Source organism: Gymnoscopelus microlampas (assembly GCF_963454915.1).
Source record: "Gymnoscopelus microlampas genome assembly, chromosome: 13".
Classification (NCBI taxonomy): Eukaryota; Metazoa; Chordata; class Actinopteri; order Myctophiformes; family Myctophidae; genus Gymnoscopelus; species Gymnoscopelus microlampas.
The window spans coordinates 30,057,228-30,077,875 of record NC_139950.1 but is presented as its reverse complement, the minus strand read 5'-3'; the positions used below and the strand labels follow the sequence as shown (position 1 = coordinate 30,077,875).

The 20,648-nt window shown below is 42.8% G+C and overlaps 2 protein-coding genes across 2 annotated transcripts in view; both read right to left on the bottom strand.

Annotated features, from left to right (window-relative positions):
- Positions 1-20,648, bottom strand: part of nrg3a (neuregulin 3a) — a 484,032-nt gene that overhangs the window by 148,982 nt on the left and 314,402 nt on the right. Inside the window, exon 3 of the mRNA XM_084076078.1 lies at positions 5,715-5,844. Within this exon, the coding sequence (XP_083932204.1) occupies positions 5,715-5,844 (130 nt within the window). The remainder of the gene's footprint in view (positions 1-5,714; positions 5,845-20,648) is intronic.
- Positions 1-20,648, bottom strand: part of adss2 (adenylosuccinate synthase 2) — a 463,865-nt gene that overhangs the window by 351,409 nt on the left and 91,808 nt on the right. The gene's annotated exons all lie outside the window — the stretch shown is intronic.

Here is a 20,648-nt window from a genome sequence, read left to right as displayed (position 1 = left end):
TGTGTGTATGAATGTGTGTAGCCTACAGTATAGGTGAATCACTTATTGCAGCAATTGTACAACTGGCTAATTACAGAATTCACACCTGGACAAATTGTGCTCTACTGAAGTAGGCTACTAATGAATCAAATTCCTCCTTACATGCTGAATGCCTTGGCCTGTTTCCATTCTCACAAAATGTTATCTTAGCACTGGCTAATTTACTGGTTAGCTGAACACTAATGACTGACTGCCTGGCCATGTTTGTTGCCTCAAGCAATGAGAACTGGTGTGCGTGCACGTGTGCATGCATAATTGTGATTGCATAATTCAAGCGTGTGTATGGTCTGTTAGTGTGTGTATAGGTATGTGCACTTTGTATTATGATGTATTTATACAGTGTTTGTGCGCGTACTGCGTATATGTGTACACACATACAGTTACGTGTGTTTGTATGTCATGCGCGTGGTATGGTTTGTGTAGGTGCATGCCCATAGCATGTGTGTGGTATGGTTTGTGTAGGTGCATGTCCATATCATGTGTGTGGTATGGTTTGTGTAGGTGCATGTCCACATCATGTGTGTGGTATGGTTTGTGTAGGTGCATGTCGTGTGTGCGTGAATATGTGCAGCACACATTTCTTTATGCAAGAGAAAGACTGTGAGGGATGGAGAGAAAGTCGGCGGCCTGCATGAGTCATGATGAATCCCTCCTCTGCATTCTCCTCAGGATGACAAACACTAGCATCGGGCACCAACCGTGCTAAACATTGCTCTAGGGGACAGCGTCCACTTGTTTTACAACTGCTGGGAATGGCACTTGATGGTTGAGTTATGACTCTTGCGAGAAAATCATTGCGAAAGGGATCAAGTTTCATCGCACGAATAAAAATGATTCATTTTTGGAAAGAATTACGCCACGGACCAACTCAATTTATCCACATTAAACTGACGGATTGATCGCACGTTTCTCCACCCTGATTTGTCTCAATTTGCTGTAAACACAAATTGAATTAGATTATGCATTGATCCCATGCCTGGGGTGAAATTTGTCATTCCTTTTGTTGATGAGGACAAATTAAGTCTTTCAGTACGCCAATAGAAGTTTTTTTTCCCCCTCTGCAATGGTGGTACATATAGTGTCAGATAACATTATGTTTAGAGAGAGAGAGAGAGAGAGAGAGAGAGAGAGAGAGAGAGAGAGAGAGAGAGAGAGAGAGAGAGAGAGAGAGAGAGAGAGAGAGAGAGAGAGAGAGAGAGAGAGAGAGAGAGAGAGAGAGAGAGAGAGAGAGAGAGAGAGAGAGAGAGGGAGTTTTCCAACCACTACAATTAAATAGTTCTTACATCTCCACTGTTGATTTGCAATATTTCTCTACGGTATATACAGTATTATTACCTCCTCTAAAATGTAACAGTTTTACAATCACATAAGAGATTCTGAATTTGTCATCTATACTTGGAATCGTTTTGCAGCTGGCGCATTATGCTATACTATATAAATTGTGTGAACTGCTCATTTCAGAATGAATCACTTCATACTATAATTAAGAGATTCAAATTAAGAATTAGGTGCTTGTTTTAACATGCATGCACAGGCTGGGTTCACGGCTGTCACAGCATGCACTGCAAATTTCTTCAACACAACACATGCCGACAATTATGTTGTCATAGCAATGAAGAGGAGGGGAGCATGCACACAACACACACACACACACACACACACACACACACACACACACACACACACACACACACACACACACACACACACACACACACACACACACACACACACACACACACACACACACACACACACACACACACAGCTCCCTCTGCATACAGTATATCACACCCTGTTCTCTGTCGGTCTTCCTGTTCTTCTATGGCTTTCTACTGTCTTTACCTCCGGGCTACAGGGTAGAGCTCCTATGGCAGAGCGTTTTGACTGTTGGATAATGCAGACCTCAACCTTCTCATCTTTCCATGATGTGGTAGCCTGGCTCCAGACCATAGACCCCGCCCACTCCACTGAGTGGACTGCTTAATAGCTTCAGTCTGATAATCAGGCTAATGATGTGGGTGACTAGGGGTTTAACAGTTACTCAAACTAATTGATTTAACCAATTATGAAAGATTATCGATATCACACGGAAGAACAAAATTACCTTCAGTTCCCATTAGTGGCCCAGCAGATGTCGCTATTTCCCCTCCTGCCTGGTGCAGAAGCCAGACTTTACACTTGATTTTATTACCTTGGGAAACGTTTTCATAAATGCTTTATGTTTTCAATCGCTAGTTTAAAGTCTTGTTTAAATTATCATGATAAGCGTTTAGTAAATTCTGGTCCCATTAATTAAAAAAATAATGATAAAGTAGGGTATGCTTCTAAGGCTTCTACTGATTCTACCCAGTGAAGACCCGCCCTCGCTGCGGTTGCAGCCAATAGCAGCAGTTTCTGGTTGCTTTTCGGGACCGTAAGTCCCAAGATGGTAGATTTTAATATAGTCTCTGTTTTGGAACTTGTCATTAAACATGTCGAAAACATTTTAAAACATTAAAAAAACTTCATGTTGTGAGCTTGTACTGTAGATGGGCAATTTATTGTTTTTGAATGACACCATTGTGCGATAAAGTATCAAATTACGTGTTTAATCGATTTGTTGATTAATAAAACATTTTTATAATATATTAAAAAAATATATTTGATGAATCGAAAAATGTATCGATAGAAAAATCGCTAAGATCATCGATAGTTGCAGTTGCAGTGTGTGACTTTGCCATTGGTGCCAGTGGTCTGCAATTCTATAACACCTTACGCTTGCCTTATTGCTTTACAATGTGAGTTAAGGGGGGTCCTTGAAATATAAAAGTTTGAGAAAACACTGCTCTATACCCTGCTCCACCTCAAACTCTATCCGTTTTATCAGATGTATCTCTCTCTTACCTGGATTTCTTACTGCAATGCTGCTATGACAACTGAATATCCCCTCACGGGATCAATAAAGGCCTGTTTGTCTGTTAGTCTGTCTGTCTGCCTGCCTATTTGCTCATACTGTAACTTGGTATTGAACAAACCCCCAGGCCTTTCTCTCATCTCTAATACCTCAGAGACTCCAACACACACACACACACACACACACACACACACACACACACACACACACACACACACACACACACACACACACACACACACACACACACACACACACACACACACACACACACACACACACACACACACACACACACACACACACACTTTGGAAAGCAGGTCAAGTGTTAGTCCTGCAGTTATAAGTTAGGTGTGTGCTTGTTCAGGGACTTAATTAGTAAAAGGCCCTGCATCTGAATAGACCTACGACCTGAAGTGCCTACAAGCACCAAACTCAAAAAGTAGGCCAAATACAGTACTCATCACACATCGAGACAGGAGTACGCACACACACACACACACACACACACACACACACACACACACACACACACACACACACACACACACACACACACACACACACACACACACACACACACACACACACACACATAATGGAGAGCATACAAGGACACAAATATTAAAGGTACAGTTAAGGTTACATTCACAAAATCATGGCATATGTCTTCATGATACAATAACAATATCACTCGGTACTCTATGGGTAAAAGCAACAGCGTCTCGGCTGCCAATTATAGCAGAGACAGCACAATACTTTGCCAGCCTTTTTGCCTCCTTTTTGGGCATCCCAAGTTGTTGAAACCCTCTAACAACCAGTCTGTGGGTATGTCCTAGTAAAAACAAATAGTCTGCACCTACAGTATAGCCGAGCCCTGAGATGGTATGTAGAAGTTGTTGGCATTCAAATACCTTGGTCATCAACTTCATCAACAACATCTGATGTATGTAGCTGTCAAAGATGTAAAGCTGTCTGAGTTATCACAGAGATGAAACATGGATGGATATGACACAGGAATGTTTGTGCACTCACTGAGGATGCATGATATTTGTCTCCACCAGGCCGAATGCGTGGCCGAGACTATGTTTTTACCCCTGTTTGTCTGTCTGTGTGTGTGTCTGTGTCTGTGTGTGTGTGTGTGTGTGTGTGTGTGTGTGTGTGTGTGTGTGTGTGTGTGTGTGTGTCCGTCAGCTAATCTCTGTGTGTTTGGCGTGAAACTTCGCACGCACTTTCCCACTAGGCCGAAGAAGAAATGCCACCCTTTTCACATTGGCCTATTATAGCGTCACCAGCAGACATTATCTCTATAGTCATGTGATCAAGACGGATCTGTCCAATTTTTCATATTCCATCCTGATTGGCTAAGATTGGCATCTGAAGTTTGCATGTCTGTGCAATAACTTCATCAACATTAACCCCTCAAATTCTACAGATTCCACTCACCTCTATAATGACTGAATTCCGAACACCTGACCTGGTGGAGACCTGTGCTCCGAGGAGCACTTTTTCTAGTTTGATATGTCCTTTGCTATGAGTTCCACTAATCTATCATGGCGTGCTATGCACCTCCCTTTGTATGCATAACAGCCATTCAAGATGGTATATTTCCGGTTCTAAATCCGGTTCTAAATCAGATCGATAGATATGCTGGTCCAGATTAGTGGAACTGAGAGCAGCCAGGGTGAACCACCGCCAGCAGAGACAGCTAGTGTGTAGTCTACAGGGGGACCCCTTTCTCTCCAGAGAGCCCTTTGCCTCAAAGCTCCCACTCTGGCCATCTAGGCCCCTTTTCTCTGAATCATTCCACGTTTAACCCACTTTATATTTTAATTACATCTCTGCAGCCGCTAACCAAGCCGAGGTTTAATCATTTAATTTTTCACAATGGAGAGAAGGCGAATACAGCACATTTAAAGATGTTGCCCACGGTGGTTTCTAGGTGAAGCAAAAGAGAGTTCCCTAAGCCATGTCATTACACGCCAAAGTACTAAGCAGACATACTGTAGCCGGTGTTAAGGAAGCTACTCTAAAAATGTTGTTAAGTGAGCGACTATTGTAATATACGCATGAGGCTTGATCCACATCCCAGTACAACACATCCTTACACCCAATTCAACTATCGACACCTTCCACGTCCGATGCTGACGCTGAGAACACCCTCACAATGCTGTTGTGAAAACAATCATGTGAATTTGGTGAAAAAGGTCCCTGTTCGGCAGCCCAACTCAAGTCTTGAATAACGGAGCTTCCTACAGTACTTGAAGGCACCATAACGCCATACTTTTTCTCATCAATCTGAGCTTTAAACTGCATCACCACACAACAACTCAACGTTGACAAAATGAATACCCCTTTTCCGCTGCTGGGTCTCGGTAAATGTAAAGAATAGCTTTGGTCCAAGCCACCCCAGTTTGATGGAAAAATCTAAACCACAACACACTACTGGAAATTGTATTGTATAGTGTACTCTGCAAGTCCCCTATACTGTGAGTTACTGCAGGAGAGGAATAACACCATGTGCCCCGCATACCAACGAAGCCAGAAGATGAATAAGGAATGGATGGAGAAGAAGAAGTACTCAGAGGTGGAGAGATGGGGAAGGGAGGAAGAGAGGAGGATGGGGGAGGAGAGGAATTAGGAGGAGAGGCAGTGTGGAAATGAGGATGGGTGTAAGACAAGGGGCAACAGGAAAGAGGGAGTAGCAGAGAGGGAGTGAGAGTAGTGGGAGGATGGGAGCGATAGAACAATGTCACACCACAGGAGCAGAGCCACTTACTTGCAGTGCTTGTGAGGTCCGCCAGGCGTCTCGATGACAAAGCATTCTGCATCATTCAGGCAGTAGGCCAGGTCCTTCTCATGGCAGGGCTCGAAATGCCCCACTCCCAGTGGAGGGACAGTTGGAGATGCTGTAGAGCAACACAAACACAAAGCCATGTTACTCTTTACAAACCCTCGAGGTCCATTTCACACTGGCTTCGCCATTTAATGTGGCTCTATGGTTCTAATGTAATTGAGAACCGTAGAGCCCTTTTAGAAAGCCTGTGCGCATACAATTAGAGTAACAATACGCAACTATCATTTTGATGAGAGCGACCATGAGAGCATTGTTACTCATATAAGCCTTCAGCTTCTCCCTGCAGTGCAAACGGGGCAGAAAAGACACAGATGGTCTTTCCAATGTAATGCTGCCATTCAGGATTCGATGTGTACAAAAAAGATTTTTCTTAACCACTTAAGCCCATTATACTTCTTTATACTGTACAACAAATAGCACATATAGCAGATCTACAAGGTTGCAATGCATCGTGAGCTTGTAGATCTGCTATTTTAGCTATTTTAGAATATTTTCTTTGTCAAATTTTGACAATTTGCCAGAGGGATGTCAAGGTTAATATGGTTAATGTAGAGTACATTTTTTATGAAATTGTTAAATTGTGATATTATCAAACTATTAAACATATCAGACCCCCCCATCGAATCCTGTTGCCATCTATACTGAGACATTAGTGACAATGGCGATCCATTGTGCTATACCACACCAGCCTACAGAACTCATCAAGCTTCATTACAATCATCTGTCTCTGTCTCTGCCCGAGAGGTTGTCGAAAACGCAAATCACACCTCGGCCGAAAAGTCGCGGAACAAACGCCGGGTACAGTGGCACCCCACAGAGTGGCTTTTCCAGCTCACGGAGAGACAACAGAGGGTGTGTGTGCTGATTACTCTCACCCAAAGGCTCCATTACAAGTGTCTCTGCCGCCACCTCATAATACACAGTACTTTGCAGCTAATGCCCAGACACTATTGTTTGTTTAGGCCCTGCAAAGTCAGCGTGGGAAGATGGATGGGGGACGGGTAATAATCTGTCCCAATGTGATTAATACTCTGTTGGTCCCAGCGCTGCTGTTGGAGAGAGCTTGACTTCTTCCAGTGATTTATCACAGAGTGCATGGCTGATGGTGGACAGTCTGCGCCGCTCACATCGCTCCGAGGAGAATCTGCTCAGTCTTGCCTAACTGATGATCTTACAGCTGGAATGAACAGGTAACGCTTCACTGCGCGTTTATTTTGCAAATGGGGAGGAGTCGAAGTCAGCTGAGCATCGATGAAAAACATACAGAAAGGTATACTGTACAAAGTAGGGGGAAAAAAACTGTTCAACCAATATTTTTTCTGAGCCATTTACTGCTGTTCAGCTTTGGTATTTAATGAATTATAATAAAAGTGTAAGTTAGATGTTTTTATGTTTGTGTGTGTGTGTGTGTGTGTGTGTGTGTGTGTGTGTGTGTGTGTGTGTGTGTGTGTGTGTGTGTGTGTGTGTGTGTGTGTGTGTGTGTGTGTGTTATATATTGAGCTGACCAAGTCAGATATAAGATCAGCACCGCAGGCAGTTCTTCATCCATGTTTTTAGAATTTAGAGGAGGTGAGCCAAAAACTCCTGCTTGGCTGATTCACAATCTGCGCACCTGATTCGGATGCTATCAATGCATAGAATGGGAGATTATCACGTTCTATCAGACCATTGAATGGGCGAAGTAGGCGACCTACCGGCTACCCCGCGATTTATCAGACCATTCATTGGGCGTAATCAGGAGCTACTGACCTACCGACGGAGATGACTTAAATAGTTTACTTTCGGTTTTGGTTTTGTTTGTTTCGGTTTCGGACCATGACGGAGGCGCGCAGTCTCAGGCGAGGTGGAGCCCCGCGACGGGCCACCGAAGGAGCTAAGGCGACTGAGTTGCCGCCCGGAGCGGTGCGACCCTCGCCTGTGCCTACTCAGCGCCGTTCGAGTTATGTACCGATACGCACAGAATCGTAAATATTGTTGTGGGGACTGCTCCGCCTCCGTCGGTAGGTCAGTAGCTCCTGATTACGCCCAATGAATGGTCTGACAAATCGCGGGGTAGACGGTAGCTCGCCTACTTCGCCCATTCAATGGTCTGATAAAACGTGATAATCTCCCATTCAATGCATTGATAGCATTCGAAGCCGGTGATCTGCTGCCATTAAAACAAAGATATAATGGGTCCTCTTTCAATGCAGAAAACATGGTTTGCCAGGTTGAGGATGAAATACAAAATGAGCAGGTGGTTTTGGTGAATATAAATGAAAGCCAACTCATTTTCTGCTTTAATTTTTGTACTGGTGCAGAGCTGGTTTCTTAATCATAGTCAGCAGTAGAAGTGTGGTGTTTAACTATGAAACACCGGCTGCTGATTGAACTCTGAGGACATTTCCAACAACAAACAAAAAGTGCACAGGTCTCCACCAGGTCAGGTAGGTTATTGTGGGCCAGCAATGTTCGGAATTCGCCGATCAGGATGGAATATGAAAAATCGAATCCGTCAAAAAGATACCTCCTTAGCAATTACATTATCTTCAAGCACACACAGAGTTCAAGTGAAAATTAGGTTACAGTATACATATGATAAAACCTAAACAAAACAGTAAAAATAGTTCCACAATGGTAAAAGCTCGCTGGAAAGGGCCATAGTTTAACAGAATCATTTTCTCTACAGTGCAAAGGGAATCTGGCCATTATTAGAAGGTTCTGCCGGAGATGTAATCTTGCAATTGCAGAATCAAAGGTTTAATGGCTAGGGGCAGCAGGTCAGTGGGTGGTAAACCTCACTCCAACTTATGCTAATGTCCTGAGTCTGGTCTGCTTAAGTGCGTGTGCAAGCACCATATGCATCTGCATCTATTCTGCATTTGAATCTATTATGAGCTCAGCCACCAGTGCCACTGATGGCTGAGCTTAACATTGCATCTTAACATGGAGCAAAGACAGAACTTCCATTAGGCCAATGAGGATATGATACAATATACCAAGGCCTACCATGTCACATTACTTGCAATATTGCACATGTACCTTGGGTTTCCTTCACATACACAAAGGCGTCCTGGTCACCCTTTATATTTGTCTGTGGGTTTAACATTATAGTGACAAGTAAGCTTGTGACTAAATCTCGTAACTCCATTGGATTCAGTGGAACACAGGGTTGTTGTTTTTTATTTTCTGGAAAGTAATGGTTTTGGACAAGGTTTCTGCCTGACAGCTGCAATATTGTATTGCATCGATCTATTGGATATTAACTGCTTGCAGTCCAAAATTACTCTTGTTAGACCAACGTCATTGCCATCCACAGGTCTGCTAGCAATTTTGTTAACCATTAGGCTACAAGATTTAACAATCCTCAGTACAGATATTAAATAATATTGCAACCCACAAGTGGTTAGCATAGTGGACATCAGGTTAGACAGTCATTGATCAACCATTCATAGCTGGGGATATTCTTTTTTATGCAGAGCGCAAGCTCCCCCCCCCCCCCCCCCCACAACAGAGGGGAAAAAACAACAACAAAAAACTAGGCGGTCAGTGCCCCTCTACACCATGGACATTGGATACCTCTCACAAACCACACGCATTCCAACTTTTAGAACCCTGATGAATTACTGAGCTATTGTTCTATTCTAAGAAGCGAAGGCTTTGGCTTTTTTATAGACAGGCAAAAACAACTCCATCTCTCCCTTTCTGGTGTAGGTAGTGAAAAGGAAGACGGTTGATTGACTGATAAACAAAAGTGACACAAGGAATGAACAACCAGGTTTAGCAGCTTACAGAGAGTGTTAATGACACAAATCTATGTTGTGCAGGATGGGAATCTTAAGGGAATGGGGACGGAATGCATCGTCATGTGCACATGTTGCAATAATAATGTTGTATATTGTCACATAAATATAACCATATTAGCGCACAGCGTCCCATGAGATGATGAGAACATAATGTATGTAGCCATTAGTCACAAACGGAAAGTGCATTCGTGATAATAATAACAAAAAAGTTGTACAGTAGTTTAAGAATATTCATTTTCTGAAATAGGCCTATTTTATTTAGTTTCATTTGCATCAATATTTGTTCATTCTCAACCTCCTGGGTTGGGACAGGAGAGGGTGCAGCACCTACAGTACTAAAGCAGTGGTACTAGTTCCCACGGCTATGGGACCATTTGAGGCGTCACCACATTCACTAATCCTACAGTACCCTAAACTAATGTGAGTGAGACCTAGGAATTGTGAAGGCAAGGCAGCTGTTGGACTATGAAGTTTGTTTGTGTGAGTGAGTACAGGTACTGTATGTCATGGTGACCAACTTCTCCTCAACTGGTATTTTGTTAAGTTTGGCCCATGACACAATGAAGGCTCAATAGTGTGGTCCGTACCTAACTGCATCTAAATTGTTGCTTAACTCTTGTTAGCCCAAGAATGGCTGTGATCAGTCAGATTGTGCTCTAGTTTCATATCCATTTGAAAGTTCTGGCAGAAAACGTATGTTTAGTAAAATATCTCGAAATGACTGCTGGACTGAACATATGTAAACTTCCTTGGGGAACAGTCTATGTTTGGGAAGCACAAACATATGGGGCACACAATTGACAAGTGCGTTGCGATTGGTGTGGGGTAATTAATCACACCTGTCAATTGTATGCCCCATACATTTGTGCTTCCCAAAGGAAGTTTTCATTTGTTCAGTGCAGCAATTATTTCGGGGCCGTCGCTGACAGAGACTGTTGTCCGTGTGTATCTTGTGGAAAAGTGGAGATATTTTACTAAACACACGTTTTCTGCCAGAACTTCAAATGTGGATATGAAACTAGCAGACAATATCTGACTGAGCAATCTACTCTTAAACTCTCTCTGTAGATTACCTTAACTTTAGCCACATGAAACATCAAATCTCATGCCTAAAATCACGTTTGTTTTCTCATGAGAATGTGTATCAACTTTGACTAGGACTCAGATCCCATGTAGCCATGCACATGAAAATGCTCAGCTTGTCTTAGCTATTATTTGCAATCAGATAGCAAAAGACAACTCAGCAAGCCATGACCCTGCACCTACCTTGGTCCCATTGCCCAAGTCAAACTGCTTGCTTCTCAGCCAGATCCATTGACTAGCAGCACCTGCTGAAGTCTCCATGTTGTTTGCTGCCTGCTTTAATCTCCGCCCCCGAATGCCCAGCTCACCCAGCAAAGCTGGGTATGAATGCCCTACATGTCATCTCCACAGGGTGTACTATTGCTTTCCACCCCCACTGCTATCTCTGCTGCCAACTCAGTAAGCGCTTTCTCTCGCATAGGCCTCATCCACTGCATGCTGCGCAACATACTCTACAAGATACACAATTCATTACACAGTCTGGTCTCAGCTTGGTGGTTGGTATCAATGGTCTGCATTCATTTTCCCTATTTTCCCTTCCCTCTTTTTTTTTTGCCTTTATTTGATAGATGCAAAGTGGACCTGGGGGACGTGGCATGCAGAAAACGGTCTTGCCAACCAGGAATCGAACCAGGGACTTGCTGTCAGGCATTTGGGCCCAAGTGTTATTAACCACTCAGCTGCGGTTCACCTAATGGGTCTGCATTTCTATAAATGCTCTGCATTTCTAAAGTAATTTCAATGTGCATTAAATTCACCCATTTGCACACACATTCACACGCAGACATCGGAGGCAACCATTCAAGGCACCACGGAGGTCACTTTTTAAATGTATAAAAGCACTCTCCTAATTTTTAAACACATTAAACATTACAACCCTATTTCTATTTGCAGCACATTCTATCAGACCAGGTCACAAATGACACCTTAAAAGCAAGCCTCTGTATATTGACTGGCATATCAAGGTATTGTGGCTTAGTAATCTAGCAGTGGAGCTCAAGAACAATTAAAAAATCTCTTAATTCTGCTAATGCAAATTATTTCAGGCTTCATAAAATCAGAAGTGGCTCTGGAGCTGACTTCAAATTGGTCTTTGTTAAGTAATAGTGGTGCAAATATACACCAGCCTGTGTTAAATGGCAAAGGAAGTGTCATTGAAACAGCAGAGAGTCTGTAATTGATCATTTTCGATGTACTGTAAGAGCTGACCAACGTTAACTAATTCAATAATGCTAAAAAAATAACTCAACACTGATGAATCAATCCAGCCACCATATTTTTTTTTAGCTTTGCTTTATTGCTCACTTAGGTTGATAGGGCATAATGAGATGAAATTGAATATGAAGAGCACTCTTCCATTTTTTGTGCAGCTGCCAACCAGACAGTGAGAGAGAACTGTAACATTGCAATATGTGTCTGTGTCACTCGATACTATTGCATTAGCGTGCATTGACAGGCACTCACACAGACTCTCAGACCAAGGCCATTACAAATGACAGTTAGGTAGTGTACTGCAACTGCAGTGTTCCACAACACTGGCACATTTAGTGCAGAGCTTTAATTTATTTTACATAAACAATCTCTTTTCAGACACGTCTTCCCATTTGTACAGGGACGTGCTATTTTGTCACTGCTGCTACAAATGGTCCCATTCTGTCCCTTATATTTGTTTTTAACACTTATTCTCAGCTCGGGCAGTGCATGGCATGAGTCAATGAATTGTCTCTTTAAGAAGAAGGGGGAACTCATTTAAGGCTCATCGAAACCAGCAGTGGGAGAGTTCACTCACTCGCTCACAGACGGTAGACGTCAATCAGTTCAGAAGAAAACAGTCCAATTTACTGTATCGTGCAGTGAGGAGAGAGAACCTCAGCTACGATCAATAAACTACAGGGTGCTGATAACACAACGCTCTCCTAGCTCTCATCCTCCCTCAGCCTGTCTCTCCTCTCCCCTCTCCTTCTCATCCTCCATTATTATCTCTGCTTTGTAGCAGTAAGTGTATGCTGTACACAGATACTGACAGGCTTTGTATTGTATGCAACACTGAAATAACAGCCGGATATTATGATCCAGCCACAGTGGTGATGGTCATTCCCACAAATAACATGATGATGCACAGAGCTGTTCTTTCATTTTTATAATGATTATATATCAATGCTGTGAAATGATTAAAAACATTTAATTGCAATTAATCGCATGATTTTTCATAGTTAAATTTAGTCACGATTAATCGCATGATTCTTCAGTTAATCGATTTGTGATTAATCAAAAGATTTCAGGTTTTTAAAATCTGCTTAAAATGTACCTTAAAGGGATATTTTTCAATTATTGAAAATTCTTATTAACATGGAAGAGGAGAAATAGGCTTGCTTTATGCAAATGTATAATTATATATTACATTCAATAAATTAACAACCCAAAGCAATGACACATATTGTCCACAAACCTTCAATGGTACTGCATTAGCATAAAATGATCTGCTAAATGTAACATTACTTAGTAATATAATATTAGTGTAAAGGGGTTGCACTACACAGGTCCCACAAACAACATTGGAAAACCCACAGCATCACTGTCCTGACCAACAGCAACCCTCAACATCCTCACTATAACTCTACTGGTGTTCAAGGCTTTGCTGTGCAGAGATTTGTTGTGACTTCGACTGCATTTTGAATAAGGCAAACTCGTTCTGCTGTTTTAATTCAATTAATGTGGTATTTATTTTATACTGTGTTTTTAAGAGCTAGTTTTGCTTATTATATAAAATAGTTTTATATATTATATGAATTGAACAGTAACTTAACAGTGCCTCCAAATCAGATTTTGGGGAAAACATCCAGCATTGCCGCGTGACAGCACGAGCATGATTAAATGCGGATTTACAGTATCCAGGGGATTCATTTTGAGTGTTGAGTGGAAACTCAAAGAGATGATATGGCTCTGGAGAGTGTATTCCTCAAGTTTGTTTGACTATCGGAAATGTTCAATTAGCTGTGGTGATGTGGGCTTTCATAAACATCATCATGAACCTCATGAGTTATCAAAGTTAACACTTGAGTATTAATCAGAGGACGCGTCAATGAGAGGCCCTGTTTACAAGCTGCATTGTCAGCTCCAAATAAGTTCTCACATTCCAAAGCCTCTTGTTTTTGACAGGTGAAAACATGATGAGTGCATTCTCTGTCAGTTTCCATCCCACATATCCCGCAGTTGCAGACTATCGAAGCATAGTAATGCAATGGAAGCCTAAAAGCCTAGGGAGATAAAATGTTTGTACTGACCTGCCTCTAAATGAAGCCCAAAGTTACTGTTCAGTAAATGTTACTTCTACTCAATGTTCTGTAAACGTTTAGCCTGACATAATAGTAAGAGGTAAAGGCTCAGTTTTTCTAATGCTTTTAACCTTTTGTTATTTCCCACAGATCTCCCGTTGGAGAATTTATTTTCATTGGAAAGCCTCTGTATTGATCCAGAATCCTGTGAACCAGTCACTTAGTGCAACTGGTATTGCAATTCCCGAACCCTACACCCTTATTACTTCAAAACCTGATAATTGACTGATTTACAATTTTAAAATGGCACTAGAGGGAATGGGAATCGATGTAATGTCGCATTGCATTGTGGAAGAGGGTGTAGTTAGTAGGTGAGTCTCCGCGGCTCCGCCATTGCTGTAGCAATGTGTGATTTTGTAGTGCAAATACTGTATCGTCTCTGTCGGGTGGAAACCTCATATATTCATATTCAAAAGTAGCAAAAGAAGCAAATCTACAAGTTCGCGCCACGTTTCGAGCTTGATCTAGATCTGCTATTTGTTATGCTTTTCGATATAGTAGTTCTCCACATCGAATGCAATTTGTGTTTCATGGCTGACATTATTGTCCCCAGAGTGGCCGACAGACGGACATGCAAGCCGGCTGACTGCTATCAGAGGTCTGTGGCTTTACAGACCTGGACTGCCTGCGTATTGATCAGCCCTGTGAGCAGACACGAGGAGCAGAGGAGATCGAAGGGGGAAGAAACAGTCGTTTCCCATGGTGCACAGACGCTTTATTAGCAGGTTGCAGGTATTTGAGACCAGGGCAAGTGGAAGTGCTCTGCTACTGCCCCCTAGAGGTCATGCTGGTTACACACCACCACCGTGACCTATACGGTGTGTGATTTGAAGAGACCGTACCGACATAGCCATCCTTCCTGTGTTCTTGCTAGCAGGGATAAAAAACATCTATCAACTAGTCGGAACATGCCAGTGGATGAGTGGATAGGGCATTTGGCCACATGGTTGCAGTGTCCCTGGTTTGAATGAGGTTGCAGACCTGTCTTGCATGCCATTCCCTCTCTCTGCCCTCAGCTTCCTGTCTCTCTTCACTCAATCTGAATAATCTAAATAAATAAATAAACCTCTCATTTAGAGGATATGAGATAATGTAGTATGTAGTATATGCACCTCATTTGGTAGTACACATTGAGAGCAATCTGATGCATCTTGGGTCCATTTGAGAGTGCACCATGCGAACAGAGTTATTAGCTCATACAAAATCATGCATGAAGCATCAGATGGTGGCATGCCTGACGCAGATGTTGCTTCATCCAGGGAATTGTTCACATGATTCTCTCTCCCGGCCTGTCCAGGAACATACTGCTGACATAGTTTCTACTCTGATATATTCCGCACATACTATATAGACTGTATGAGTTCCACACGGCTCCATATGTGGGAAAGACCGGTAGATGTGAGAGTAAAAATATGAAAAATAGTCACAAGACAAAAAAAAGTAATTTGGTGCTATTCGATGTAGAGGTTTGAACGCAGCTTGTGAATTCCGTGAAATTTCACACGCACATTCCCACTAGGCCGAGGAAGAAATGTCACTTGGAAATTTTCCAATCAGCCTCATGGTGGCGCTATAAAAGGCCAAATTGCGTTTTTAACTGTAACTGCACCGATCTGCGTGAAACTTTGCACGCATACTCCCTAGAGGCCAAGGAGAAACATCTGCCCTGCATTTTGCACATTAGCCTTTTATAGCGCCACCAGGAGGCCGACTTATGTAAAACACATTTTTGAGATTAAACCTTCAGATTTTATCCAGATTTCACGCAAATCGGTACACATGATCTCTATAGTCATGTGATCAAGATGAATCTGTTTGATTTTTCAAATTCCATCCTGATTGGCTAACATTGACATCTAAGGTTTGCAGGAGTGGCTCGTTTTGAACAAAATGGCGCAAATCATGAACGCAGCGTCCGATTGCGGTGGAACTTTGCACGTACATTCGCACTACATGTACGTCAACAAACACCACCCTTTTAACATTGACCTATTATAGCGCCACCAGGAGGCCGATTTTTCTTTTTTATGTTACTCCTACAAATTTTGTCCAAACATCATGCAAATCAGTACACATTATCTCTATAGTCAAGTGATCAAGATGGTTCCGTCCGATTTTTTATATTCCATCCTGATTGGCAAATTCTGAACATTGCTGGACCACAATAACCTACCTGACCTGGTGGAGACCTGTGCTCCGAGGAGCACTTTTTCTAGTTTCTAGTTTCTAATTGTTTTGGTAAGTACAGTAGTACCTGAATTAATGTACTTAATTACTTTCCACCAGTGCCGCTCAGCAAAACAGACTATTGTTCCCCCTTCATTCCATTTCTTCTTCCTCTCCCTTCTTGTGTTGCCCTCACTAGTGGGGGACGCCTGTCTTTGCAGACCCCATCTGAACAACAGGGTCTCTGACAATTTCCTGTTTCTAAAGGAAGGGCACCTCTAAATCCTTTCTCTCCAGAGGAGCCACAGTACAGACACGTGTGTGCACACACACACACACACACACACACACACACACACACACACACACACACACACACACACACACACACACACACACACACACACACACACACACACACACACACACACACACACACACACACAGCTCTTGCCTGAGTCTGTTGACATTGACCCCTAGAGGATTGCCATCTGTGCATGTGTGTGTGTGTGTGTGTGTGTGTGTGTGTGTGTGTGTGTGTGTGTGTGTGTGTGTGTGTGTGTGTGTGTGTGTGTGCCAGTGTGTGTGTCTATGTGTGAGGTAGAGAGAAAATAGCAGCAAACACTGCAGCACTGTACCACAGCTGTGAAGATGTATTGCCAAAAGCTTTGAGCAGAAACTATGCATATGCTGACACTTCTTCTGTCCCAGTTCTGCACAGAGCAAAAACCTTACACGGGTGAACACAGCACAAAACAGAGCAGCGCAAAACAGGCCTGCAAGACGCATGCATTACTCACTCAGTTACTCTCACAGTGGTGGAAAAAGTACTCAAATTTAAATAAAAGTATCAATTATGCAATTTACAAATACTCTAAGTCGGGAGGTTGAGTGGCCGGGGGGTGTAGCTGTGCCTTCAGACAGAGGTGGTGGATAGGTAGTGCAAGGAGATCATTATAGCACAGCATGATCCAATAAAGATAACAGCGCACCTCTCCTCGCCTCCCGTCTCCCCCTCCTCTTCGCAAGGCCGTCTACAGATGTCCAATAAATACACACGTTATCGGACTCACAGATAGCACAGCTCTTTGGAGATGAAGAGGCCTTTCTCTCTCTCTCTCTCTTTTCCAAAATCGTCGGTTGAAAATGACACTTGAGAAAAGAAAAATGAGGGCCGTCACTGCCTGCATCCGCCAAGTAAAAAAGAAGTACAAATATGGTGATACTACTTATTTTTTCTCCAATTGAGAAACCCTTATGAATTATGTCACCATTCTTTGTTTGTTTAATATTTTAGAACATAGCCATTTCCGATTTCAGATCAAAATGAATGGAAGAGGGAATGTTGTGACTCTAAGGCGAGGTTGATTAGGAACGGCCACGTCGTGTTTCAGGTATAGTATAGAAGTGAATGGTGTCCTCTCCTGCCAACCTTCTGCCGGAACACAGCTGCACAGGAGCCTCCTCTGAACGAAAGTAGAGAGCGAGAAAAAGGGAACCGCACTAGCAGGAGAGGTGTCCCGTGTGCAGCTCTCATTGAGTCATTTTTCTCTCTGCCATCATGCTGAGAGCTGTAGAGCGTTCCTGTCTGCTGCATGGCCAGGCTGCTCATTGGGGGGTGGGGGGGGGCGTCGGTCGTGGCTGAATTAGGGGTCTTCTACTGTCCTTGTTCACACGATATGTGGTATGCTGAAGCTAGGTTGCTTCAGCTGCTTGCCTTTGTGTGTGTGTGTGTGTGTGTGTGTGTGTGTGTGTGTGTGTGTGTGAAACCAGAAAAACAGCACAATGGCACAAAAATGTTGTCAATATGTAACTGATAGTGAGAAAGCTGATTAACTGATCTTTCTAACCCTGTCTTTTTTCAACCACCCCCCACACCACGAACGCACGCATGCACGTATGCGCGTGTGCATGTGTGTGTGTGTGTGTGTGTGTGTGTGTGTGTGTGTGTGTGTGTGCAGGGGCGCCGATATTATAAGCTCTAGCATGTGCGCCCCGTTCAAAAATTGCGGGTTTTGGTCGGTTAATTGACTTTTTTGGGGGGGTTTTGTAACTTTATTTCGGTTAATTCGGTTGTTCAGTGGCGATCTGAACCAGGCGATCTGATTTTGATTTTTTTTTTTTTTTAAAAACGTTTTTTTTTTTTTTTTTTTTGACCAGCACCCAGTGGGTGCTCCTCACCCACAGTGGGTGCTTTAGCCCCCGGGCACCCACGTTATCGGCGCCCTTGTGTGTGTGTGTGTGTGTGTGTGTGTGTGAGAGCACGTGCATGTGCGTAGTGCACTCACACCATATAGAACCATGTCCACCACCTCTGTTCACATCCTACTGTATATACCTTTACTATATCCAAGTAGAGAGCTCTATCAAGTCATAATCAGATGGATGGGGTTAAGCATTATAGGTCTTATCCCATCCACTGGCCATCTGGCTCTAGCTTAATTTATACTATATCACAACTGTGTTAGTTGCTGAGAATAACTGATTTTTGGCAAGTGACACCGTATAATTGAACTCCACCATTGTCCAGGTGACAGGTTCCTGGACTGCTTCTGTACTCCTGTAGACGACTCTCTGCATCCCTGGCAAATCCACAGTGACTGATAAAATACTATTGTTACTACCTTTACTACTGCCACAGCTGCCTACAACTATGCTGTTTTTACTACACAGTCAAATACAGAAGGCCCTATCTTCCACTCGGCGCAAGGTGATACTCTAAGCAATTATCATTGCTATTTTCCAACCAACACTTACAGCGAGAAGACTCAAAAAACGATTGCGCTTTAGACCTCTTAGACCTTTAGACCGCGCTCCGATCTGGTCTACGTCTGGCTCAGTCTCCCAGTGCAGCATTTTCCTGCTATTGATAGAGCGTATTAAATAGTAAATTGACCTATACAGTTTGTGGGTTCTGCGCGCACACTATTTGCAATCAAAAATCCACCTGAATTCAACACAACACAAGAGGAGGCAGATAAACCATTTTCCAGCACTTGATTTTTCAATAGAAAAAGATCACTAATAAGAATGCGCAGTGAATAATAATATTACCAATGTCTCTGTGCATCATTATAGAGCAGAGTGGCGAGGAAGAGAAAGGGACAGAAAGAGAAGGAGAAAAAAGGTCCATGCAGTTTATTTCAAAAAGCAGTCTATTTCAGCTGATAAATATTTTCAAATACCTCTTGTCAGAATGTTGTGAATCCATACCCCTGGCGCTCTTTAACTGTCTGCTCAATTCACAGCAGTATCTATTTTAGAGCTCTGACGCAAGACGGAAGGGACACAGAATCTCTGTCATGCATAGGTTGTTTAAATAAATAAACAACTGAGAATGTGATTAATTTATGATTTAAGTTGATATGTCAAGATATCACGGATGTTTCTTGGAGCATAATGGAAAAAGGTGTGATTCTTTGGATGACCAATGCCAATTTCTCCCATCTCCTGAAATCATTATCACAGTAATAATGTTACTTGATGGTCACACACTTTCACTTTTCCTCAGCAGAAAATTGTTTGCATCTCCTCCAATCTAACACAAAAAGCAACTAGATTGGTGCGGCCTACTTGGGAACGATGCAAGTCGGGGACAATGCTAAACACAGTTGTGATTGCATGCCTCACCCGGTGCAATACCTATTGTACTTGTCTTGTCTGTCTGTGTCCCTTTCATGCACATATATAGAGATGTCTGTCTATCACTGACCTTTTTTATGGCCATATATGGAGATCCCTGATGCCATCAGTATATGCCCATGTATACTGTACAGTATAAATGGGCATATATGAGCATACCAGTCAGTTTTGCGGTTCTGGACAACCAAATCTCCCCGTATGCCTATACAGTTGTCAGCCAGTGGTTGTGATCATTCTCACATTTAATTACTTTTCCTCCGGTGCGTTGCCCGTATTCATTAGTTGTAGTTCCTACATGGGCATATCGGTCAAAACAGCAGTTCTGGACAGCTAGCCGCCATTCCAACCGACTTGACGCCAGGCAACAGACTCCCTCGGGTCCTCTACGATATGCGATATTTGATATGTGCAAGTAAATCGGTCAGATACAGATAGATTCACACGCACACACCCACATAACTGAGTCTGCGACACACCCGCTGAGTTTGAGGTTAACTGGTCGGACGGTTGATTGATTGATTGATTGATTGATTGATTGATGTACTTTATTTAGTAAGACATGAGAACAGTACATGACAGTACATAACAGTACATGGAAGTACAAATTCAAAATACAAGGTCTACCTAACTGGATAGCTCATTAAGCATGTCCGTATATGGGCATGTCCATATACTGTATAGGCAACTGGATCTCCATATATGCCTATATATGGGCATATTGGTTGGAGTGGTGCATCTTGCACATCTTGCTCTTGAAGGGAAGGTCTAATTTATGTTATGCCCAAATAACGAGGGACAGCGAGTGCATTTTCCGGCAGCGGAAGCTGCCACGGAGCGGTGGGCAG